Source organism: Onychomys torridus, chromosome 2 (assembly GCF_903995425.1).
Source record: "Onychomys torridus chromosome 2, mOncTor1.1, whole genome shotgun sequence".
Lineage (NCBI taxonomy): Eukaryota > Metazoa > Chordata > Mammalia > Rodentia > Cricetidae > Onychomys > Onychomys torridus.
Window position 1 is genome coordinate 123,861,415 of NC_050444.1, and position 26,457 is coordinate 123,887,871.

Here is a 26,457-nt window from a genome sequence, read left to right on the forward strand (position 1 = left end):
TATTTACAGGAAGTAAGATTTCCTCCCGAGAGAGGAACTCTTCTCAAAAACTGAAACCACACCAGTTTACTTCCTGGGTTAGGTCCCTAGCTTCCAGAACCGCACACTAATGAAGGGAGGAGGGCTCTAATTAATACCCAGGGTAGTGCGGTGACTACCTTGAGTTGTGCCGGAGCAAGGGTTCTACAGGGCTCAGTGAAGCCCTCTTTACAACCGCTCCACGGCAGACTAGAGTTACTCTAAGACCCACAACAACCATCTCCAGACCTCGGCACAATAAATACAGCAGCAGCTCCAGGAACCACTGCTCGGTGGTCAGAGGACCCCAGCCATGTCGGTGAGCAAGAACCTCATCCTTCCCTTACCCCCAGGCACTCGGAGGCTTGGAAAGGGGTTATCAAATCACACCTCGACGTGAGATCCACCGGGAAAACCAGCCTGCCTACAGCTTGGTCTCTTGACCCTTGAGACCCCGAGTCCAGCCACGCTTCGGAATTATTTGTACACTTCTTCCCGGGGCCCAGTTCCTCAGTGGTGACTCACGAGAACTACACTTCCCAGAACGCACTGCGAGGCGCGCGGCGGCTGGGGCTGCGGCGATTACAGGCCCCAGTTGGCCTCGCACGGAGGAGGGGGCGGGCGCCTCTCGGCGCCGCTGGCGAGAGGGTTGGCCGGGTCCTCAAGCCCGCCCAGGAGAGGTTCTGTGTCCCAGGGGCGGGCCGGGAGGCGGCAGCCTGGGCGGGCCTGGGCGGAGCCGAGGAGCTGCGGAGTCGGAAGCGCCGGCCCGAGGGGCGGGGAAAGGGGCCGGCCCGGAAGAAGGAGAAGCCCTGAAAAGAAAACAGCAACAAGCCGAGCGGCTGTGACAGAGGGGGACAAGATGGCGGCGCCAAAGGGGAAGCTTTGGGTCCAGGCCCAGCTCGGGCTCCCGCCGCTGCTGCTGCTGACCATGGCGCTGGCCGGAGGCTCGGGGACTGCAGCGGCCGAAGCCTTTGACTCGGTCCTGGGGGACACGGCATCCTGTCACCGGGCCTGCCAGCTGACCTACCCCTTGCACACCTACCCCAAGGTAGGTAGGGCCCATCGATCCTGGGCTTCCCTCCTCCCTCACTGCCCATCTCTCGGCGTCCCACACCAGTGTCAGCTCGGGGACCCTAGTGGGGAATCCGCGCTCCAGCTACTCCCCCCATCCCTCCGCCTCGGGGTGGCTGCAGTTTCCCTCCCGGGTCCTGCCTGCACCCCGCTCCAGCAGTAATTGCCGGAAGTTTGTGCTGCAAGCCGCGGTGATAGGCTGGGGGACACAAAGACGAGAAAAAGGGGAGCCGGTGGGAGCCTGCCGGGCCGCAAGGGAGTGTATCACTTGCAGGGGGTAGAATGAAGATGAATGCCAGGTCCTGACCTACTAGCAGCGCGGGGGTGGGGAGGAAGGCCCGAGTGCACGCGTGCAAAAATGTTGACTTCCCGTGTTCACCGCGCGCCTTTCTGGGTCGGGAGCGCTTTGTGTTCCGGGAGTCGGACGAGCTGACAATTCTCTGCGGTCTGAAGTGTGAAGGCAGCCCCGGGAGTTGAGAGACGTACTTGGAAGGGAGGATTTCCTGTCTGTGTTGAGTGACTGTGTGTGAGACGCTGCCTCGGGAGACTGGATGTCTTCGTGAGGCAGCAGTTAGTTACAGTTCTGCCTTGAAAAGAAATGTCAAGTAAAATGGACCTCGTCACTCAGTGCAGAAAATAAGGAACCCATGGACGGGATCCAGAAATGCGGCTGCCCTGTGGAAGACTACGCTGGAGGAGGGACCGATTCCTACCCCGGCCCCTCCCCGTAGCCGCTGGCTAGCCTTTAATTCTGCCTCCTTAAAGTTGTTTTTCAGCTTCTTATGAATTCTGTTTACTCAACATTCTAAATTGCTTGGTGACTCTCCCCACCCCTTTCCCATATATAATTAGGGTGTATACCCCTCTCCCCTCCTTGCTCTGTAAGCACTTTCCTTGATGCTGGTGTTTTTTATTCTTGTTTTCTTTCCTCTTCTGTGTGCTATTTGCTTAACCATTGTGGCCAGCCCTCTTTGCTTCCTTTGGCTACAAAGTGGCCAGGATGACAGTTCCAGTGACTTGATGTTCGATATTGACAAGTGCTTTTGGGTTTTTGATATGAAAAATTGTAAATTCTGTACCTTCCAGCATTTTGTTTACCTGAGGGTCGTCAGTTACAAACAAAACAAAAAAGGCCCCACAAAATTGTAGGAGATGGGATTAGCCTTAAATTTACTGTCAGAAATTAATAAATACTTGAGAGAAACTAAGAGTGGGGCACAATAATGGACACCTGTAATTACAGCCTTCAGGGGGCTGAGGTTAGAGGGTCATGAGTTCAAGGCCTGCCATGGGCCAACCTTGGGGAGTTGAGAAGGATTTTGACTTTCAGACTTCAGTCAGTAAACCTCACTTCATTAAAAAGGCTTCTACAAGAAAGTTCATCAATGCTGATTGGCCTAGAATTAGGTTGAAATTTATTCTATCCTGTGTTGGTGTGTAGTTCCCTCTTGTAAGATTTTCCTAGTGAATTTGTAGTGTAAGTCAGAGTGCTGGGAACATAAATAATTTGACAAACATGTCTGCCAAGAATCTCTGGATATTTCTTGGATGTGTTTGTTTTTGTTGTTTATTTTGAGACAGGATTGTCCCATGTGGTCCAGGTTGGTCTCAATCTTCCTGCCTCAGGCTCCACAGTGGTGCTGGGATTACAGATAGGCATCACCACATGCATACCAATGCCTTAGGTATTGGTATAGCATTCTCTAATTTCTAATAGTTGATATGATATCAGTAAGTCATTTTCTCCCATTTATTGTTTTGTTTTGAGACAGGGTTTCTCTGTGTAACAGCCCTGGCTATTCTGGAATTCACTCTGTAGACCAGGCTGGCCTTGAACTCAGAGATCCACCTGCCTCTGCCTCCCGAGCACTGGAATTAAAGGCCTGTGCCACCACACCCAGCTATTAACGCTGTTCTTAACCAGAACTTTAAATTATTGGTTCCTTGTCTGTCCTGGACTTAAATTTATTATTTATTTTATTTTTTGAGACAGCTCTCCTGGAACTCAAGATAGTCCTCCAACCTTATCCTCTGAATTCTAGAATTAGATACATAATAGCCCAAGATGGCCTCCACCTAACCCCTGTTCTCTTGCCTCCATCTCCTAAGTGCTAAGGCTGAGATCATAGGCTTGTCCACTGCACCCACCTCAAAACTGACTCTTACTGGGCATGGTGGTGTATACCTTTAATCCCAGCACTGGGAAGGCGGAGACAAGTGGATCTCTGAGTTCAAGGTCAGCCTGGTCTATAGAGTGAGTTCCAGGACCGTCAAGGCTACCCAGAAACTATGTCTTCCCCCCCACCAAAAAAAAAAAAAAAGACAAAACAAAACAAAAATGGAAAGAAAAAAAAAGTTAAGCGTCTTGGCTAGAGTCCTCTGACTAAGAAGTAGTGAAATAGAACTTGCGTCTTCAAGATAGCTACAGTATGCTGCTGCCATCTCATAAAGAAGTTCCATTACAAATACTTCTGAGTTATTGTGCATTGCATACAGGGAAAAAGAATGTGTTATAAAAAATGAATTCAAAAATCTCACATTGCCTCTATTGATCTGATATTGGCCGATAGAAATCTCATTTGGATGACTTTATAATTATTTATTGTAATGACATACAGTTTGTAAGTAGATATTTTAAAATTAATATATTTCGCCCTTTGTTCTCAAAGATTTAGTTGTATGATGTCTGAGTTCAAATGTAAGGAACATAAGACATGTTGATAAGAAAACTAATTAGAGTCAGTGTGGTCAGTTTTTTACAGGGTATGGACTTCAGAACGGTCATTTAAGTTTTTAGAATTTCATTGTGTAAAGTGTAGGGAAACCATGTTTGCAGAGCCAGTGTGAAGACTGAAGCTAATCTGATACTTTTAGAACAATGCCTAGCATAACCATAGGTAGCTATTTCTTCTCATACTGTGCAGTAAGGTTTGTGCACATTTGCATTTGTAGTACTGATCAAGAAAATACTTAAAACCAAGCATGTAGCTCATGCCGATAAGCTGCCACTTAGGAGGCTGAGGTAGGAGGATTGCCGTGAGTTTTAGATGAGCCTGGGCTCCTGAGCACGACCAGTCACAAAGTAAGCCAAAAGCAAGGGAGAATAGGTAGCTTGGCTTAGCAAAGTTAACTAAGGGTGAGAAAATGTGTATGAAAGTTGTCCAGGTAGCTTAGTGACCTTTAATTACTTAGCTGCTATTCATTATGATGGGACACATTCTTTCCTTGTGCTCTGTATTAGGAGAGTATATTTTCTATAACTTTGCCAGTCACTTGGGATACATAGAGCATGAAATATTTACCATATTTGGGTTTGTATTCTGTGGAATACAAAATATTTGAAGTAAGGATATGATTCTTGCTTTTTAAAGAAGATTGTTTTTATTTTATGTGTTTGAGTGTTTAGCCTGCGTGTCTGTTTGTACACTATGTGAATGCAGTGCTGGTAAACACCAGAAGAGGCCGTGGATCCCTTGGATTTAGAGTTATAGACAGTTGTGAACTGCCATGTGGGTGCTAGGAGCTGAGCCTGAATCCCCAGCCTACTCTTTATGGGTGTTGTATAATACATTGTGTTAACACAGTGCCTGGCACATTGTGGTGTTTATTGACTTTATCATTAATGTTATATGATGTACCAGTGTAAGGTAATATGAATATATAATCCTTCCTAGTGTGCAAGATTCATTCTCAACCTAGAGGACACTGGGAATCAGAGGGTTAATAACTTGCCCAAGGTTGCACAGAATAAGTGGTGAGGCTGAGCTTTCAGGGCTGATTCCATACCTACTAGACTCCAGCATGCCGTATGGTTTTCTGATGTTGGTTCTGGATGACTTTTGGGGTTGGTTTAACAAAAGAAAGACTGTCTGAGCTAGGCATATTGTCACGTGAGTGTAGTCTCAATACTCAAGAGCTGAGTGAGACAGGGTTAAATTAAGAGTTCCAGATCAGTTTGGGATATAGATCAAGCATATCGGGGAGTAAAATGTCATCTTGTATAGTTCATGCATGGTGAGAGCATTTTCTTCCTGCTTCCTGTGTGTAATATAAGGAAATTCCAAAAACAGAATTCTTTTTCTGTTTACAAAGCCTGTAAACTGTAAATGCTGATCATATATGAAGTGTAGTTTTTAACTTAGCAGTAAAGCAGTAGAACCAGGGTCATAAAATGTGCCACCTCCAAAGTTGTATAGTAAAACTTACTTCAGGTTAGGCTTGCAGCCATCTCTTCATATGGGTTGTTGCTGCTACATTAGCTTTACTAATTCTGCTGGAATACAGACTGCTGTATTCCACGGTTGCTAATTGGAATATGCATGTTTCCTCATTAGGTAGGTGCCTGCCGGTTTGTACACAGTGATTCACTTAGAAAGTTGCCTGGGCTCCCTCATATACACTAGTTTGTTTAAAATACTGTATTCATCAAAGGAAAGAAAAGCTTATTGATCTCATTGTTTATAGTCTCATTATGCAGTTGCTGTTTTCTAAGCATAAAGGACCATCCTGGGGGGGGGGGGGGGCAAGAACTATCTTTTTTATTTTTCACATAGTTCTCAATGCTTATAATTATTTTCTACCTTTAAAACATATTATAAAAATAAAAACATTATGATGATTAACGTTACTAATATTTATTAAGCACCTCATGTCTCACACTCTTTGGTAAGATTAGTAGTCTCCCAGAATTATATCTGAAGATAATGCTGTTGTCCTATTTCTTTTTGGGGGTTTTTTGTTTGTTTGTTTGTTTGTTTGTTTGTTTTGGTTTTTCGAGACAGGGTTTCTCTGTAGCTTTGCGCCTGTCCTGGAACTCTGTAGACCAGGCTGGCCTTGAACTCACAGAGCTCCCTCTGCCTCTGCCTCCCAAGCGCCGCCACAGCCTGTTGTCCTATTTCATGATGAGAAAACTTGAGATTTCAACAGGTAAAGTAATTTGCAGAGTTTTGTTTGTTTGTTTTACAAGAAAAATTTGATTCTAGTCTAGCTGATTGCACTAATTGTTCCTGAATGTCACCCTATTGTTCTTGTTTGTATTCTCAGTTAAAGTAAGCCAATTAAAAAATAAAGCTGGGTGATAGTGGCGCACACCTTTAATCCCAGCACTAGGGAGGCAGAAGCAGGTGGATCTCTGTGGGTTTGAGGCCAGCCTGGGCTACAGAGTGAGTTCTAGGAAAGGCATCAAAACTACACAGAGAAACCGTTTCGAAAAACCAAAAAAATAATTAATTAATTAATTTTTAAAAATCTGTGGGGCTGGAGGATGGCTCAGCTGTTAAGAGCACTTACTGCTCTTGCAAAAGACCCACCTTCTGTTCCCAGCAACTGTGTGGCAGCTCACAAACTCCTGTTAATTCTGGTGGGCTCTTCTGTCCTCCCCAGGCCCCTGCACACAACACACATGGTACACATATACTCACATGGGCTTGCTCGTGCTCTCTCTCTCTCTCTCTCTCTCTCTCTCTCTCTCTCTCACACACACACACACACACACACACACACACACACAAATTTAAAAAAAAAACTGTTTTAAACATATAAAAAATTTTTCCATATGAATATTTGTGTGAATAGATACCTCACTTCATCTTTGTTCTGGTCTTTGTCTTGCCCTTTGCTATATGAACCTGGTCCTGATACTTTTGCTAATGAGCCTGGTGGTTATACATTCGGATGTACCTTAATATGCCAGTGACCCCTTGGGTACTTGATAACTCCTTTCTACCTTGTTCAGGGTTCTGATTGTCATTGTTATTTCTATTTCCAATATTGTTACCTATAAGTTGTAGCCACAGTATATGCAAAAAGAGTGGTATTTTTAGCTGCTTGGTGTTTTTTTTTTTTTTTTTTTTTTTTTTTTTTTTCCAGTATCACTTTTAAAATAAGGAGATAGGGACTCACTTGTTAGTGCTTGCCTAGCATGCAGAAGACACTGGGTTCTCAGTCTCTAGGATCACACACACCAAGTGTGATGAGTGTGATGGCACATGAAATCCCAGCCTTAGGAAGGTAGAGACATGAGGATCAAAAATACAAGATTAGGAGCTGGAGAGATGGCTCCGCAATTAAGAACACTAGCTGCTTTTCCAGAGGACCTGGGTTCAATTCCCAGCACCCACGTGGCAGCTCATAACTGGGTGTAACTCTGGTTCCAGGGTAATCTGATGTCCTCGTGTGGCCTCCCTGGATACTGCAAGTAGGTTGTACATGGACATAACTTGCAGGCAAAACGTTCATATACATAAAATAAAATACCATTTTAAAAACAAAAGTACAAGGTCATCATTCATTGCATAGGGAGTTAGAAACTAGCCTAGTGTGTGTGAGAGACTCTGTCTCTAACCAAATAATTCAAATTAGGAACTAAAACCATCTTTCCCCCCTTTTAGTACAAAACTTACTGTATAGTTTAAAATAAACACTAACTTTGCTTTCTTCTTGACCTTTTTTTCCCCAGCTGAAAGAAAAATCTTTATTTTTTGGTAATCATCTTTGTTTTTGAACTTCCCAGGAAGAGGAGTTATATGCATGTCAGAGAGGTTGCAGGCTGTTTTCAATTTGCCAGTTTGTGGATGATGGAATTGATTTAAATCGGACCAAATTGGAATGTGAATCTGGTAAGATACTATGCTAATGACATCAGCTGTGCATAACAGTGGGGCTTTCTTTGAGTTGTGTTATGCTTTTTATGTATTTCTCCTAGAAAATGACAGACATCCTATTTAAACCAGTCACCCACCATATTGTAATTATAAAATTAGAGTTTTAATAGATGCTGCTAAAAATGTCATGGGCTTGAATCCATCTGTGTTGAGACAGTGTTTATTTTGTGCTATGGATAGGACTCCTTTGTTTAACTAAGCATTCTGTTTAGACAAATGCAGAGGTAATTATCCAACTCATAATTCACCACTACCTTTTCATGGTGGTATAATCTCCCTAAACCTTTCAGTCAGTTAGTTGACATAGCTGCAAGGTTTTTACTGAACCAGGTCTTTGTTTAATAGAGTATTCTTTATCAGTCATGCCAGTAAAAATAACCAGAGGCTTTGTCACCAGTTAACTGTTATTCTTACCTTTTGATGAAAGAGGTGTGTTTGATAAAGAAACCTATAGTCAGGACACAAAGAACGTTTAACTTTGTAAAGAGCTGTAATGGAATCTTGTCTGGCTTTTGTTGTTGTTGTTTCTTCAGTGTGGTCAGTGTAGCAGGACACAGCTTTCCCCTGACATAGCTCTAACACAGTATTCTGTGTTACTCTGACCTTATTTATGGCTCAGTCTCCTCATTGGCCATCTTTGTATATTCATAATGCCCTGTTCATGTAATGAATCTTTTTCTGTCTTGCCAGCCAGCTCCCAAATAATGACACAGAAACTTCGTATTAATTATGAAAGCTTGGTCTATAGCTTAGGCTTGTTCCTAGCCAGCTCTTATAACTTAAATTAACCCATTTATATATCTATGTTCTATCACATGGCATTACCCCTCTTCCATCTTGCACCTCCTATTTTCTCTCCATGTCTCCTGGTGTCTCCTGTGAGCCTCAATTCCCCCTCTTCCTTTCTCTCCCTGGAAATCCCACCTATAGCTCCTCCCTAGCTATTGGCTGTTCGGCTTTTTATTACACCAATCACAGCAATATACCTTCACACAGTGTACAAATATCCCACAATATGTTCATTTTATCTGGGGCCCCTGAGAAGTATTTTACAGGTACTTCTGTGAGTTGAGACAAAAATAAAATTGCTGCAGTAGTGAAATTGTGTATCGCAAGAAAGAAATGACCAATGAGCTAAAGGAAGTATGTGTATCTGATAGAGCCCAATTTAGCTTTTTCTTTTGAACCCAGGACCTAGTGTATATCAGGCCAGTGTTGTACCACTGAGCTATAGCCCCAGCTCTACTTCACCCTTTAAAACTCCCTACTATAGAACATTTTCTGGTTCCATTCTCTTAGAATTTAGAGTAATAGACTGATTGCTATCAAGGACGAGGGAGGTCCAGCCCCTCGATAGTCCCCTGCCAGGGTCCAGGAAGAATCTACAACCAGCTGATAATTAATCTTTGATGAAAAGAACTGAAGCTGTGTACACAAAACTCCTTAGTTCACGCACTTTATTATTCTGTGTCAGTTTTTTCTCTACACAGCTTCTGTTCTGCTCTCATGCCTAGCTCCTTTCTCGCTTGATTTCTCCCTACATTAATTCTTTCATCTAGTTCTGTCCCGTCTAGGTTCTCATCCATCTAGTTCTTTCCCATCTTAGTTCCTCTCTCATTTCCTACTCTCTCATCTTGTTCTTCCCCATCTGGCTCTTCCTCATCTCCCATCTCGTTCCTCTAGTACTCTCTTCTAGCCCTTCGATCTAGTTCTTCCCCATCTCAGTTTGTTCCTCTCCAGTTCTTACCCATCTAGTTCTTCCATTCTCTTTTCTCTTCTCCATCTCCTTATTCTCTTTGTTCTAACTCTCCCAGGAATCCAGTTATAAACCCAAGCAATAGCAATCCTCTGGCCTAGCAAAGTCACCAGGCTTGAATTCTATGGGGTCATAAAGACAGGTAAGAATTTTCCTCAGGCAGTGACCACCAGGCTTTCTTTTACAACTCAAAAGGGGAGTGGTAAAAGAGGAGGTCAGCTGAGTGCTTGACCAGTTAGTATATCAAAAGGGGATCTATGTGCTCAGTCTAGATCCAAGAAGTGGTTAGGTGAGAAGTTAGGGGTCTGTTAGTAAGGTTGTATAAGAAAGGAGGGTCTCACCCTAAATTGCACAAGAAATAAAGCTATCCACCTGACCTGGGAGACAGGTGTTGTTTTGTATGGCCATGGATGCTTGATAGGCATTTTATATAAATACACTGTTAGGAGTTCTTGGAAGCATACAAGAAAATCATTTTAGGAACCAGCTAATATATATATTAGCTAAAATATCACCAAGACTCCTTCAGCCATGGCTTGACCTTTGGAGAAGTCCTTGACTTTTCCAATAGTAGCTTTTGGGATAGTGCCTGAAGTCCATTTCGTTTTCCTGCGGCTGCAGCCGATTGTGCTGTTTCCCTCTCACACTTGTAGTGTTGGTATCTCTGTTTTCCAACTGAGCGATCCCAAATACTTATACAAATAACGTACAGTAGTTCATCTCTTCTGTTAGGTAGTGTTTTTTCCATTTCAGACAGAGAAATCCAGCTGGGCCTAGTGGTACAGGCTTGTAATCCCAATTATTTGGGAGGCTGAGGCAGGAAGGTTCAAGAATTGGCTGGACTATAGAGTGTGTTCAGAACCAATCTGGGCAACTTGGGAAGACCTTGTCTCAAAATGAAAAATAAAAGAGAACTAGAGCTGTAGCTCAGTGGTTAAATACTTTCTTAGTTCTCACAAGGCCTGGAAAAAAGAAAGAAACAGAGGCCTAGGAAAATCAGAAGTCAAGGGTTTAGCCCCTCAGCCCAAGTTGAGGGCTTCAGCCGACAACAATTGACGGTGTTTAACTTCCCATGACAATTTCAGGACACCAGACCAGAACTTCCCACTCCATAAACTTAGCTGTGAGGATCCCTTATGTGAATGTCATCCTATAGCCAGAACCCAGGAAGGAAATTCATAGACTTGTACTCGAGACATTGGACTTGTAGGAGAGAGATAAAAGAGTTCCATTAAAGTATTTCCTACTAGTGCCAAATTTAGCAGCTCAAATATATGAAATATTTGTCTTTGTATCTTTACACCCTTGTAATATGCCAGATCCTTTTTGCAGGCTTCATCTTTACCACCCTTCTCCTCTTTCTAAGAATTTGCCTTTTTCTCTTTCAGCGTGCACAGAAGCATATTCCCAACCTGATGAGCAATATGCTTGCCATCTTGGCTGCCAGGATCAGTTGCCATTTGCTGAATTGAGACAAGAACAAGTAAGAGAGACAATACTGCCTTTCCAAGCTGCCTGCTTACATGCTTTGGCTTGTGTCATGTGACATGGTGGTTGCCAGCATGGTCTTATTTTACTGTTAGATTTTATACTTAGTTTTCATGCATCAAAATTATGTTTGCAGATGGAAAAGTTAATGGAATACTTCCCTTTTTTTTAAAAAAAAAATTACTTACCTACTTTTTAGTTATGTGTATACAGGTGTTGGGGGTATGCACGTGGGTGCAGGTGTTTAACCCAGAGGCGTCAGATTCCCTGAAGCTAGAGGTGCAGGTGGTTGTGAGCCATCTAACATGGGGGCTAGGAATCTAACTCAGGTCCTTTGGAAGGGTCGTATATGCTCTTCACCACTGAGCCATCTCTCAGCCCCCTGGAATACTTTCTTGAAAATAATTACATTTGCACCCATAATCTCATTGTCTTTTCTCACAGTCATGGCTAAGAGAAATTGATGTTTGAGTTCCTTTCTCCGCCCCCTTCGCCATTGCTTGAGTGAGACATGTCGTCTGTGTTGCTCAGTTAGCTTCCATTTTAACCCTTTCTAGCTCTTCCTTTACTCTGGCCTAGATAACTTTCTTTCTAAATGTCATCTTTCTATCGTATGTAATTCAGCAGTACACATGGGGTTGAGTATAAACTGCCTATCATAGTATCATCTCTGAAAGTTCCTTACTCCTCATGAACTATATCCCAGGGAAGAGATCTTCATTTTTAGAAAAAAAAATGTTTTTAAGTAAGTTTTGGACAGTAATTTTTTAGTGTGTACAAGAAATATAGTCTGGTTGGTAAGAGGCTCAAGAGACAGTATGTACATTCATGAGAGTATGTCTCTGTTCTTTGGACTCGCCCTCTGTGAAAATGCTCCTCTGATTGCTGGTTTTGCTCCACTGTGCAGCCAGGGTTACTCATACTGAAGTACTTTATACATGCACAAGGATATGTAACTGATTTTTGTTAATATAAGCATGTAAAGAGCTTCACTTCTTTCACCATATGATATTCTATATGGATGTATCATAATATCAATAACCCCTTGTTTTGGGGTTGACTTCTCTAGGCAAAATTTCATGTAGATTAGGTTGGCTTTGAACTTGATATATAGCCGAGGGGAACTTGACTCCTGATACTTTCCCCTCAATTTTAGGATTACAGGCTTGAGCTATCACAACCAACCAAAGCAGCCTCTTGTTTGTGAACATGAAGGTTCTTTCTAATATTTTACTTTTATAATTATATGTTTTATATTTTATAAATTTGTGAGTATATCTATAAAATAAGAACATAAGGCTAGAATTGTTGAAATGTATGAGGTTTTAATTTTGAGGAATAGAGCAAAATTGCTCTTAATGGAATTTGTACAATTTTTTTTTTTTTTTTTTTTCCTGAGACAGGGTTTCTCTGTGTAGCTTTGCGCCTTTCCTGGATCTTGTTCTGTAGACCAGGCTGGCCTCTAACTCACAGAGATCCGCCTGCCTCTGCATCCCAAGTGCTGGGATTAAAGGTGTGCGCCACCACCGCCACCCGGCCAATTTTTTTTTTTTTTTTTTAATCTGATGTGATGCTTTATGTTTCTGATCCTATTCCCCATGTGACTTGTGAATCTCTGACTGGGGAAATGTTATTTCTTTGTGAAATCTTAATTACCCTCACCCTGTTTGCAGTAGGCTCCCTTCCTTACATATACAAGCTACCCTGTGTTATTCATTTTCCTATATAAATTATTCTGATTAAACACGGGTACATTGATGATTAAAATAGATATAGTATGTAGGTATGACATCCTTGTACCCTCAGCTTTCAGGATGCTAAGCCTGGAGGATTACAAGTGTGAGGGTAGCCTAGGCTACATAACAATATCCCATCTCAAAAAATAAAAACAAATACCTGGTCTCTGATCTCTTTAAATTTGTAACCTCAATAAATACTTATTTGGTAAATTTTTGATAGGCTTCATAGCTATTGCATGGAAAACTGGATCCTGAATACAGAACTTCTTATTCTAAAAGCTGTTCTTAGCATTGTAATAGCTCTCCGTGATCTCTCTCCTGATGTAAGGTGACCAAAGCTATCCCTAGAGTGCAGCAGTCCACATCCCGGAACTGGTGCTCTGGGTCAATGCTGCTTAATGAGTTAAGGAGTCAGAAATGGAGGTCGATTGAGGTGATACCAGTTGGTGTTCAGATATGTCAGTCACACCTGTTACCTATATTAATACCATAAAATATACCCTCAGCATTCACCGTAATCATGTCTCATTGTAGTTAGAGTTTTCCTGCCAGGCCCACAGTCAGGACAAATCTCTCTCACCGGCCAGGCCCAGAGACGCTCAGAACCAACCAAGTAAACACACGGAAACTTACATTGTTTACAAACTGTATGGCCAGCCGGGCAGTGGTGGCGCACGCCTTTAATCCCAGCACTCGGGAGGCAGAGGCAGGCGGATCTCTGTGAGTTCAAGGCCAGCCTGGGCTACCAAGTGAGTTCCAGGAAAGGCGCAAAGCTACACAGAGAAACCCTGTCTCGAAAAACCAAAAGAAAAAAAAAGAAACTGTATGGCCGTGACAGGCTTCTTGTTATCTAGTTCTTCTATCTTAAATTAACCCATTTCTATTAGTCTATACTTTGCCACTTGGTTTGTGGCTTACCTGTACCTTTACATCTTCATTGTCATGGCGGTGGCTGCCAGCATCTCTTTTCCCCGGCCTTCCACCTCTCAGAATTCTCTTCTCTCTTGTCCCGCCTATACTTCCTGCCTGGCCACTGGCCAATCAGAATTTTATTTATACAGAGCGATATCCACAGCATCTCATATTTTCTTTATACATTTTTCCCCTTGGTCTTCATTAAGATGTGATTTCTCCTATATGGGAACATTAAGGATAAGAATGATATGATTTGTCTTGCCCATTCAAATCTGTCATTCAGTAGTCCTTAAGAGTCTCCATGTTTGGGGGCTTGACTCAAAGTCTGTTATCCTGATGGAAGTCATGGGTTGTGGTTAAAGGTGTTTGGTGAATTTAAGTAACCTGGGATGTTCAGCTTTACCATAGTTAACTTGCAGCAGCAACAGTATTTAGTCTAATGCTGATGATTTTGATTGTTCATGTAATTATCTGTAACCTTTCCCATTAAGATTTGAATCATCGCTGGGCGGTGGTGGCGCACACCTGTAATCCCAGCACTCAGGAGGCAGAGGCAGATGGATCTCTGTGAGTTCGAGGCTAGCCTGGTCTACAGAGCTAGTCCAGAACAGGCTCCAAAGCTACAGAGAAACCCTGTCTCGAAAAACAAAAAAACAAAACAAAACAAAAGATTTGAATCATCTCCTTTATGTTGTTCTCTTGTGTATACATATTATAAAAAGTATATTTCTTATTACTTAAAAGTTTTTATTTGTTTGTTTGTTTGTTTAGCTCATGTCCCTGATGCCAAGAATGCATCTCCTTTTCCCTCTAACTCTGGTGAGGTCGTTCTGGAGTGACATGATGGACTCGGCACAAAGCTTCATAACCTCTTCGTGGACTTTTTATCTTCAAGCTGATGATGGAAAAATAGTTATCTTCCAGGTGCCTCACAAATTGACCTAATACAGCAATAGTCAGTGAACATGTCTTACATGAGTGTCTCAGCATAGAATCGTGTAATTGATCACTAAATTTTTTTTGGGGGGGCGGTTGTCTGAGACAGGGTTTCTCTGTGTAGCTTTGCCTGTCCTGGATCTCACTTTGTAGACCAGGCTGGCCTTGAACTCACAGAGATCCACCTGGCTCTGCCTCCTGAGTGCTGGGATTAAAGGCGTGGGCCACCACTGCTCAGCTTTAAATATTTTTGTCACAGTGCTGCTTAATTGGCCTTCATGGAAACATTGAGCGGTGGGACACAATGTAATTATCTTTTCTTCTGTCCCTTGAAAGCCTGACCTCAAGCTCAGTGGTTCTTATTTGGTCTTCTCAGTTTTATAGTAACTAAATTGATTAAATGAAAAATCTAGATAGAAATATAATCATTCTTTGAACATAAATATAAAACATAGACACTAGAAAAAGGCATTATGACATGATAACATAATACTTACTTCCTATAAGAGAACTTAGTACAGATGCATTTTGCCTTCTAGAAAGGTAATTTTTCTCTTGTCTAATAATTTACTGTGTGATAACATGTTAATAAGTGCCGATCTAGAAAGTTGTATTCAGTTACCCTAGAGTACCTATGAAGGATTGTTCCAGGATCCTGAGGATGGCAATATTTGGGGATGCTTAATTCCCTGATATAAAATAACATTGCAGTTTGCATATAATCTACAAACTCCCTCCCTGTGTAGTTATGGATCATTTAACAATATAGTTTTCTTGAACTGAGGTAGCTACAATATTGCTAGGTGATAATATTATTACAGTATTACTATTGAATATCCAGTCAGTTAACTGAAAAGTCATGTAGCACACGAATGCACCTTACTTCATCCAAGTTACTTATGATACCTAACACAGTGTGAAATCTGCACAAATAATTGTTATGCTGCCTTGTAATAACAGGGGAGACATCGATGCATACTCAGTACAGATTTTCCCCCATGACTGGTTTAATCATGGATATGAAATGCAGTGACATAGAATCTACAGATATAGAGCTGACTGTGTTATCTGAATGAAATCTTTTAACTAGTTTCATGAAGTTGTATTATCCCCACTTATTGATGAGGAAGCTAAACATTCGGCCTTCCTTAAAATCATACTGTCAGTTACTAACAGTATTCAGCGCAAACTCGGGGTTCTTTACCTTATTTTTATTTTATGGGCATTGGTGTTTGACCTGCATGTGTGTCTGTGTGAGGGTGTCAGATCCCCTGGAGCTGGAATTACTGACAGTTGTCAGCTGCCATGTGGTGCTGGGAATTGAATGCAGGTCCTCTAGAAGAGCAGTCTGTGTTCCCAACTGCTGAGCCATCTCTCCAGGCCCAAGCCACAGCTTTTAATTATTATTGCTAGTTGAGTGATTTACTATATGGCTACTTTGATTTTTAGCATTATCCTGAGTTTGGGTTCTCTGCACTTAATTTGTTGGTAAGAAAACACAAGAATTTTGCTCTTTTAGTTTATCCATAGATTCTGTGTCCCAAAGCTACTTACATAAAAGCATAAGTTAGTACTCAAGAGTGAACCCCTTTCTGATTCTTCAGAGGATGAGAGATTATCTCTTCCTGTTAAGTCTGTCAACTCGAGTGTAATTTGGTTTAGAAAGTCCCTTTCCAGAGGCGCAGAGGTGTAACATGTAGAATGTTTGTGTGCCTGTAGTGTGTCAGCTGTAGAGTCAGAGAAGAACATAGTGTTTCAGATGAGGAAAGAGGTAATGTGTAGAATATATATTTGGTTAAAAACCTAGGCAGGCTACTGAATTATTTCTGATCAATTGAAATTGGAATTCATTTTACAAGGTAATAGTATTAAAGTATTGTGGTTTATGTGTTTTATTCCTTTTTTAATGCCATACTTCTACTACTGTTTTTTCTATCTAAATGTTGATAGTATAGATTGTGTGTTCTAGAATTTGTGACTAAAAATAGGTACAATTCTGAGGTACAAATGACTGAATTGCTTTCATTATCATTTTAGTCTAAACCACAAATTCAGTATGCACCGCAGTTGGAGCAGGAGCCTACAAACTTGAGAGAATCATCTTTAAGCAAAATGTCCTGTAAGTTATATTTAAATAGATAAACTTTAGCTGTCAGATCTGTTGTAATTGCCCACTCTGACTTTTAATGCACTGGATCTGGGAATCCAAGGGGGGTTGCATTTCTAACAAGTTCCACATCCTGGCGATGCTGCTAACATGGAACCACCTGGGGAAGTACTGTTCTAAACACTGTTTCAAAGCATGCTCTGAGTATAAACTAACTGAGCAGTGTTGTTGTTTTTTTTTTTTGTTGTTGTTGTTGTTTTGTTTTTTTTTTGTTTGTTTGTTTTGTGTTTTTTTTTTTTTTTTTTTGAGGGGGGGCGAGGGGTCGAAACAGGGTTTCTCTGTAGCTTTGGAACCTGTCCTGGAATTCTTTGTAGACCAGGCTGGCCTCGAACTCAGAGAGATCCACCTGCTTCAGACTCCCAGTGCTGGGATTACAGGCGTGCTCCACCACCACCTGACCCAAGCAGTGGTTTTTTTTGTTTTTGTTTTTATGGGATGCTTCCCACTCATCTCGAATCAGGTGCTTTCCAGTGCTGCTTCCTCCTGAAGAGCATCCTTTGTCAGCCTTGCTTTTCTGCCTGTAGGCTGACAGAGGAAAGTGGGGCAGCCAACACACAAGATTAAAGACTGTGGTGATCTTATAGCATCCTGGGCATTTCAGATCCATAAAGTAGGAATTGGGGCTCTGCACCAGGTGCTTTTTCTTATGTTTCCTCTTTTCCTCTTCTAGAGAGGGATGAAGGAGATCCTTTGCGAGGCGTGGTCTCGTAGGGAGATGTCACCACCGGAAAGTTGTTTTTTTTCTAATAAACCAAATAGAGACACTACCTTGAAAGTATGAGTTCACTATTCTCCTCTTATTTCCATGCTAGATGTGAATTCAAATCATCAACATCAAACATCAGGCTAAAGTAGAGTGTACCTGATTTTATTGTTGAATGGGAATGAGTAGATGATACTAACATAGACTTTCAATTAGAATAAAATAATTTCTGTTACTCAAGTTTGTAGATGTAACCGTCTTGTTGAATCAGAAACACAGAGCCAAATGCAGAGTTAAAAGCCAAGAGGTCAGAGCAATAGCTGAGAGCTGAAAACCTTACCCTTCATTGCTGCTCTGTCTTTCTCTCCGCCAGAGAGTTACTTCTTGTGTCCTGTCTTTTATATAAACTTTCTGTTCTGCCTTCTCATTGGTTGTAAACCCAGCCACATGACCTCCTCATCACTGCCTGTCTGTACAGACCTCCAGGTCTTCTATGGTTGGTATTGAGATTAAAGGCATGTGTCGCCATGCTAGCTGTATCCTTGAACACACAGAGATCCGCCTGGCTCTGCCTCCCAAGTGCTGGGATTAAAGGCTCGCACCACCCCACCACTGCCCAACTTGTGCTGTGGCTTGCTCTGACCCCAAGGCAACTTTATTAATATACAAATAAAATCACATTTCAGTACAAATAAAATATCACTATACAAGTTCAGATGTAATTAAACAGAAAACATCAGTATCAAAAACATTTGAGCCAAGCATGGTAATACACATCTTTAATCCAGCATTTAAAAGGCAGAAGCAGGCGGATGGCTGTGAGTCTAAGGCCACTTATTTCACATTTGAAAATAAGGCAGGAAATTCCTAATACGAAATATGATAGAGTACCCATTTGGTTTTAAGGTGTCAAAGAAATTTTAACACATAGATTACACTCACAAAAATTACCTATAGGTTATACAACTCTAGAAGAAGCCAGTGAGACTAGCATTTAGGATATACATTTCATATACTTGTGCCTTTTTATTTCAGATCTGCAAATGAGAAACTCACAAGCACACAGGAACTACCTTGAAGATGAAGAAAGTGATGGTTTTTTAAGATGCCTATCTCTGTATGTATTTCTTCTTCGTGTGTGTTTGTGTGTGTGTATGCACACACGCTCACAAAAGATAAAATCTGGTTTATGTCAGTCATCCTGTTTTTGTTATTTTTAAATTAGATTTTAAAATAAATATAACAAGGTGGTGGTGGCGCATGCCTTTAATCCCAGCATTCAGGAGGCAGAGGCAGGTGGATCTCTGTAAATTCACAAGAAAGAGAAACCCTGTCTCAAAAAAACCCAATCAATCAATCAATCAATCAATCAATAAATAATATAAATTACATTTATCTATTATATATATGTATAATAAAAATAATTCTAATTTTAAATTAGAAGTTTAATAGTTAAAAAAAGAGAATTAAGTTCAACTCACAAGTATGTCTGAATGATTTAGGATTGTTTGTTTTTTTGTTTTTTGTTTTTTTTCCAAGACAGAATTTCTCTGTGTAGCTTTGCACCTTTCCTGGAACTCACTATGTGGCCCAGGTTGGGCTCGAACTCACAGAGATCCACCTGCCTCTGCCTCCTGAGTGCTGGGATTAAAGGTGTGCACCACCACCACCGCCCGGCTAGGATTGGGTTTTAATCTGTGTGGACAGAGAAGAGTTAGGGGATATCAACTGTGTGCCAGGGACTCCTGGGGGGGGGCAGGGGAACGGGGGCAGGAGTGATGGCTGCCTCATGCCCCTCCAAGGAAGGACTGCCAGACATTCTGATGGAGTGAAGGGTTTTACCAAGTGTACGTGCTTCTACTCAGAGGAGTGACGACTGAGCCCCGCTTCTCTCCCTACCCCACACAAAAAAAGGAAAGGAATAAAAGAAAGACCATGTATTTTATTTTCTACAGTATTGTGTGCCAGATGAAGCATTCTGATAAGGCTGCAAGCCATTCTGTTTCACTGTGCTTTGTTCTGAGGAGTCACTCTGGTTGAGCATGACACTACAGCGAAGTTTTAAAATTATATACATCGTGTGTGTTTACAGTTTGTGGGAATTGTTCTCTCCTTCCACTCTGTGGGTTCCAAGGATTAAACTCAAGTCATCAGAGCTGGGCAGCGAGCATTCTTACCAGCTGATCGATCTCACTGGCCCTACCTAACAATTTCAAAGTAGTCTTTTGAATGTCTTACTTAGAAAATAACTAACTTTTAACTAGAAGTTTATTGTCTAAAAGTGTTTGTATATAAACATGAATTATTATAATATATCCTGCATTTGAATAAACAGTGTCAGGAAGAGTCCTGTATATAATGGATAGATAGAAACCAGGCAGGAGAGCTGTGAGTAGGAAATTAAGAGGTTGGATATAGGGCAGAGAGGTCAGGAGGACATGGAGATGGTTGAACATGTACAGGATCCACTTTGCCTTGCTGAGGAAAAAGATGCACTTGAAGATGAGCCCCAGCTCTCTGTCTCTACTAGTTGCTGCAGTCCAGACACCAGATGTGTCCTCACCCACAGCAGTAAGTTCTAGTGCTAGAACAGGCCTGGACCAGGCGGAGGAGAGTGGATGCTCTTTAATTAGCATTTCTTACTGCTCCTCTTTGGGACTTAGCACCAAGGGGAATTGTGTGCTTTCTGGAAGTCTGCTTCATTTAAAGTACACCTGAAAATACTTTATTTATTTGGGTATGGGTGTGCATGCCACAGCACACGTGTGGAGATCAGAGGACAGTTCTCTTTCCACCAGGTAGATTCCTGGGGTCAAGCTCAGCTCAGTCTCCAATAGCCCAAGTTCCTCTTCGTTGGGAGACAAACAATGACTAGCAAAAGTGGATGGGTCACCGTGGGCGGTGGTGGCACATGCCTGTAATCCCAGCACTTGGGAGGCAGAGCCAGGCGGATCTCTAGGAGTTTGAGGCCAGCCTGGTCTACCAAGTGAGTTCCAGGAAAGGCGCAAAGCTACACAGAGAAACCCTGTCTTGGAAAAAAAAAAAAAGTGGATGGGTCAGTGGTGATCCATAGGACAGGTCCTTTGGCCATAAATGAATACGTGAGAATTAGAGATTGTTACAGGTTTTGAGAGTCTTAAATACCCTCCTACCTCAAAAATTTTTAATCTTAAAAAAATATAATGGTCACAAAATGTTTTATAATTCATTTAATCTGCATGTTTGATATGTTACAGAAAAACTGACTTCTGGAAGTTTGTTTTGAATTCTTCCATAAAATAAATGATCACTTCATAATTTACCTTAACTTTTAGGGGTATTTTCTTAAATGAATATCATTGTAATACCTATAAATTAAGAAACATTATGTTTAATTTATAGGATACTTGCTTGCTTTGTCTATTTAGTAATTAGAATATATTCTTCAGGTTTGTGGCCCAACTTGTAATCCTAGAGAATTACAAGTTGGGAGGGTGGGAGCCCCAGGTCAGTGTCATCACACACTGAGCTGGAGGCCTGGGCTACCAAAAAAACCTGTCTCAAAAGAAAATAAAAATGACCGGGCAGTGTGGCACGTCTTTAATCCCAGCAATGGGGAGGCAGAAGCAAGCAGATCTCTGTGAGTTCAAGGCCAGCCTGATCTACAGAGCAAGTTTCCAGACAGCCAGAGCTGTTACAAAAAGAAATCCTATCTTAAAAGACCAACAACAACAACAAAAAAAAGTAAATAAAAACAAAAATGTTCTTGACAGTAATTTGATGGGTTTTTGTTTGTTTGTTTTTTAGTTTTGCTTGTTTTTTGTTTTGTTTTGTTTTGTTTTTCAAAAATAGGGTCTTACTACATAGCCCTGACAATATTAGAACTCACTATATAGGCCAGACTGTCCTGGAACTCAGAGATCTGCCTGCCTCTGCCTCTGGAGTGCTGGGATCAAAAGTGTGTACCACTATGCCCAGAAATTTGAGGTAATTTTCTGTATGTAGTAAGAAGTCTGTATGTCTGATTTCGTCACTAATCATTACTATAAGAGTTATGTAGTAAGGCTACAGAAATTTTTGAAATAGAGGAAAGAACATCAAATCATCCTAATAAACTAGATGTAATACTTCCTTGTAATAAATATGTTTTGTTAAGTAATTGTAGAGGTAGTGCACAGTTTAGTATCGTGAGTGTGTGAGGCATGTGGCTGATTGTTGTTGCTGTTGTTGTTGCAGTAACTCTGGGTGGATCTTAACCACGACTCTGGTCCTCTCGGTGATGGTGCTGCTCTGGATCTGCTGTGCAGCTGTTGCTACAGCTGTGGAGCAGTACGTTCCCCCTGAGGTAAGTCTAATTTAACCCTTGGGCTGCTTGAAGACAGAGCCACATGAGTAACCATTTTAAGTGCCTTGTTTAACTAGAAAAACAAGACCCTGCTAATAGTGAGAGTTTATGGTTTTGCTCAGGTGAGGCTGCACACATTTTGAAAACAAGTTTGCACCCCGGGCATGGTGTCCCACTCTGCACTGGCATACCTGTTGACTGGCTTGAGCACAGCGCCCCTGTGCCCTGTGAGACTGGAGAACCGTCTTAAAATTAGGAATTAATTGCTGTGGTATTAGGTTAGAAGCTATGAAACCAGTCTTTGATTCTGAGTTCTGTGTTCTGGTAGCTAACCTCAAAGAGATAGGACTTGCTTCCTTGGTAATTAAAATTTAGCTGGCCCAAAAAACAGTTGTTAAGATAAAAGTGTTTGTTTGGGAAGAAAGTTATAATTTGCTGATTCAATTTAGTTTCCAAGAATAGCAAGTTATTTATATAATTGAATGTTGGATGACGTCTGTTGACATCCAATCCAACTGAAACCAGTGAGAGTCCTGTGCATCTGAAATGCCACAGGGACAGGAATGGGGAGGATGAGAACGGAGTCCGCAGTAAGTCTTTGGCACGAGAGAGCAGGTAAAGGTGCCTAGAACCTGGGTCAGCGTGCCAACTAGACAACTTTGTTCTTACAATTCACAGAATATCTTCTCGCACGCCAACCCAACGTCCAGCAATATTCTATTGCAAAAATTTCCCCCTGGTTTGCTTTTTGAGACAAGATCCAAGGCTGGGATTACAGGCCAGCACTACCACTCCTGGCCTCTTTTTTATATGTATAATTTATGTGTGAGGTGTTTTGCCTGTATATGTACATGCACACCCTGTGTGTGCAATGTGAACAGAGGCCAGAAAAAGAGTGGATCCGCTGGAACTGGAGTTATAGATGGCTGTAAGCCACTATGTGGGTGCTGGGAAACAAATGCTGGTCCCCTGGAAGAGCAGCCAGTGCCCGTCACTACTGCACCATCTTTCCAGCCCCCACGCCTGAGTCACACAGTGGGTCTTATTTTATTTTATATATGAACAAGCAACTTTAGAAAATCAAGGTGATGTTTCTGTGATTACTTAGCTATGAAGGTATTGAGGCTGGAGTGAAGTTGTTGGTTTTGATGCAGGATTTCATGTTGCCCAGGTTGGCCTTAAACTCACTCCATAGTCCAGGATGATCTGACCTTCTGATCCTCCTGCCTCCATTCCCTGAGTGCTGGCATTATGAGCATGTGCCACTGGTCCAGATTGTGCCTAGGGCCGCCTGACAAGTGCTTGACCTACTGTGCTGCATGCCCAGCCCAGAAAGGTTTCAGTGCTTCTTGTTTTGGGGGGTATTTGGTTGGTTTGCCTTTGGTTTTTTGAGACAGGGTCTCACTATGTAGTTCAGGTTGTCCTGGAACTCACCACATAGACCAGGTTAGCCAGGAGTTCACCGAGATCCACCTGCCTCTGCCTTTTGAGTCTGGGGTTAAAGGTGTGGCCACAGCATTTCTTTTATTATTAAGTCAGCACACACACAGAAGGTTTCATCATGACGCCTGCATACATCTGTCATTAGCTCTTGCTCTCATCTGGCCCCTTCCCCGCCGGCTGTTCCCTCCAGCCCTTCCCCTTTCTTCCCCAGTTAGTGCTCTGCTTTCCATCCACGTTCCATCCCTCTGTTTCCCACCGCCTTTGAACACCCTTCTTCCCCTCTCGATTCCCTCTAGTTGCCCTTTTTTTGTATTTGAGATAGGATCTTACTTGGTGGCCTGTGCTGGGCTAGAATTTACTGTGTGTAGTCCAGGCTGGCCTTGCTCTCATAGCAAGTCTCTGAGTGCTGGGATTGCACCTGGTCTGGTAAAATAAGAGGTCCAAGTAGTAGTTGCACAAGATGTAATGGAAAGCAGGCACTGTGCTGGGATTGTCAGAAAAGCTCCTAATTCAGGGGGCGAGGTGTTTTGACCAAACTTGGAAAAACAGGTAGTCAGATGTGGATTAGCAGAACGGGAAGGTAGACAGTTTTACCCATGTGCAGAAAGAACAAGCTCACCGCTGGGCGGCAATGGTGCACGCTTTTAATCCCAGCACTCAGGAGGCAGAGCCAGGCCGATCTCGGTGAGTTCGAGGCCAGCCTGGTCTACAGAGGGAGTTCCAGTATAGCTAGGGCTACACAGAGGAACCCTGGCTTGAAAAAACTTTAAAAAAAAAAAAAAAAAAAAAAAAGAATGAGCCTTTTCTCCTGGGCACTGTTCTGTGAGATTCCCACATGTTTGCTCCTTCAGTCCTCACTGTGGCCTTGTGAGGCCTTGTCATCCCTGCCTTCCAGATAGGAAATCTGCAATACATTTGAAACTTTCACCCACCAGTAAAGAGCAGAAGCACAAAGGGTACTCAGCCTCCCTCCAAAGCCAGTGATCTCTCCCCACCCCCCCCCCACCCCTGAGACAGGGTTTCTCTATAATAGTCCTGGCTGTCCTGGAACTCACTGTGTAGACCAGGCTGCCCTCGAACTCACAGAGATCCACCTGCCTCTGCCTTCCGAGTGCTGGGATTAAAGGTGTGCACCACCACTGCCCAGCCACCATTGATTTCTCTGTCTGGCCTGGAGTCCTAAGCCAGACATCAAGAGCTGCTGTCCTCAGTGTCAGCCTTGACCCTGGGAAAGCAGACATCTCTTGGACCATGCTTCCTGCTTTGCCCTCCCATCCCTCGCCTGATTGGGAAGTACTTGTTGAGGTAGTCTCACACAATTCCTTCCTTTCAGATAACTCTTTTACCACTGAACTAAATCCCCAACCCTTCAGATAACTCTTTTAAAGATGTGTGTGTGTGTGTGTGTGTGTGTGTGTGTGTGTGTGTGTGTGTGTGAGAGAGAGAGAGAGAGAGAGAGAGAGAGAGAGAGAGAGAGAGAGAGAGAGAGAGAGAATTATGTGCACTGTGTGTGAGGAGCCCATGGAGGCCAGGAGAGGGCACTGGACCCCCTGGGATTGGAGTAAAGGCGGTTTGTGTGAGTGGGCATGTGACTCCTGGGAACTGAACCCAGGTCTTCTGGGGTAGCATTCTCTTAACTGCTGAGTCCTCTGTCCAGCCTCTCAGATGACTTGATCTTTCTCATGACAGGATGTCACTGCTGTGATAGGTTTTGTTTGGATTGTGTAATTCTGTGAGACAATTTCTCTTTTTTCTAAGTACTTTCCAGGAACACCTCAGTTTTCTGCTTTCATTCTTTTATTTTAGAATCTTCTTTAAAAATTTTACTTAGATGTATGTGTATGCCTACTTGTCTATATGTGCACCATATACATGCAGGAACTAAAGAGACCAGAAGAGAGCATCGGATCTCCTGGTAGACTTAAAGCCAGTTGTGAGCTGCCCAATGGTCTGCTCTTAGGGACATTTAAAGCAGTACATGTCATTGTCCTTGTATGACACGTTAGACAGCTGCAGTAAATTGTTTCCCTACTGAATAGACTTAGGGTCATAGGGACGGTTGCTTGAGGTATCCATCAAAACTCCAGAATGAAAGCTCTTGATGTGGCCATGTTAACTTCAATTAAGCCAAAGCAAGTTTCCTTGGTACTCATTTGTTACACCTCTAAGGATTTAAGTTAGGATGTGAGGGAAAGCTTCCTTTGGCCATTTGCAGGGGACCTGGTTTCATTCATAAAACATGCTCCATTCTTGCCAGGTGATGATGGTGCACACCTTTAATCTCAACACTCAGGTGGCAGAGTCAGGTGGATCTCTGAGTTCCAGGACAGCTAGGGCTACACAAAGAAATCCTGTTGAAAAACAAATAAAACAGTCAAAAATCATGCTCCATTAAAGATATAGATAAAAATTTTCAGACCAAATACCCATAGATTAATTGTGCATGTTGGTTTTATTTGTAAGGAGCATCCTTCTTCTGCCTCCCAAGCACTGGCAGTGTGCACCACCATGCAGCCCTAAAACTGGAATTGTTATTTGGAAACTTAGTTGGAGAGGTTCCTGAGCATCCAAATTAACGATGTGTGTTGATTTTTCTTTTGCAGAAGCTGAGCATCTATGGTGACTTGGAGTTTATGAATGAACAAAAACTGTGCAGATACCCAGCTTCTTCTCTTGTGGTTGTTAGGTCTCAAACTGAAGATCACGAGGAAGCAGGGCCTCTGCCCACCAAGGTGAATCTTGCTCATTCAGAAATCTAAGCTTTTTTAAAGAAAGTGTCGTTGACACATAAACTTCCATTCCTCATAGAGCTTTTTAAATGGTTTCATTGGATATAGGCCTTAAGAAATCACTATGAAATGCAAATAAAGTTACTCAGCTCTGTGAAGACTTTATTTGCTGTGACTTTACCTGTATTTTTCTAGTCATTTAAGACACGGACATTGGGTTGTGTTTTTATTTTACTAATATCTGTAGCTATTTTGTTAGTTGCATTGGTTTTTGGTTTTCTCCTGTCTTAGCCAAATTCTATGAGCTGATCATTGTCCTCCCCACCTCCTGCCATGACACTGCGGTCATCTTACTTAATAAGCTGAATGCTTAGGATGTGCTACTTCTGCCTAGAAATGGCCTCCAAATGTGTACTCTGAAATATAGCAGAAAATGTTATTTAATGACACTACATTTTCAGTTGTATTGAATTGAAATCATTAAAATTTATTTGAATAATTATGTA

General features: G+C 42.2%; 2 protein-coding genes and 1 pseudogene across 3 annotated transcripts in view; 1 reads left to right on the forward strand and 2 right to left on the reverse strand.

Annotated features, from left to right (window-relative positions):
• Tceanc2 (transcription elongation factor A N-terminal and central domain containing 2) overlaps positions 1 to 1,064 on the reverse strand; it is a 40,704-nt gene extending 39,640 nt beyond the window's left edge. The window contains exon 1 of one of the 2 annotated variants that reach the window (XM_036178975.1): positions 409 to 1,064. The gene's annotated coding sequence lies outside the window, so the exon portion shown is untranslated. Of the gene's footprint in view, positions 1 to 365 lie in introns of both variants that reach the window. The other variant, XM_036178976.1, reaches the window with a different exon arrangement.
• On the forward strand, positions 715 to 26,457 carry Tmem59 (transmembrane protein 59). Its single transcript, XM_036178974.1, has 8 exons — positions 715 to 1,066; positions 7,601 to 7,706; positions 10,896 to 10,990; positions 14,421 to 14,573; positions 16,623 to 16,704; positions 18,491 to 18,572; positions 21,671 to 21,779; positions 25,826 to 26,457. Exons 1-8 carry the CDS (start codon positions 878 to 880, stop codon positions 25,979 to 25,981), a joined length of 972 nt encoding a protein of 323 aa, XP_036034867.1. The 5' UTR covers positions 715 to 877; the 3' UTR covers positions 25,982 to 26,457.
• Positions 17,199 to 17,657, reverse strand: LOC118577380 (annotated as a pseudogene).

Coding starts and splice junctions, on each gene's coding strand:
- Tmem59 (XM_036178974.1), top strand. CDS start 878: ATGGCGGCGCCAAAGGGGAAGCTTTGGGTCCAGGCCCAGCTCGGGCTC. Junction 16,705..18,490: donor ATCTTTAAGCAAAATGTCCT/GTAAGTTATATT, acceptor TTTTTATTTCAG/ATCTGCAAATGAGAAACTCA. Junction 18,573..21,670: donor TTTTTAAGATGCCTATCTCT/GTATGTATTTCT, acceptor TTGTTGTTGCAG/TAACTCTGGGTGGATCTTAA.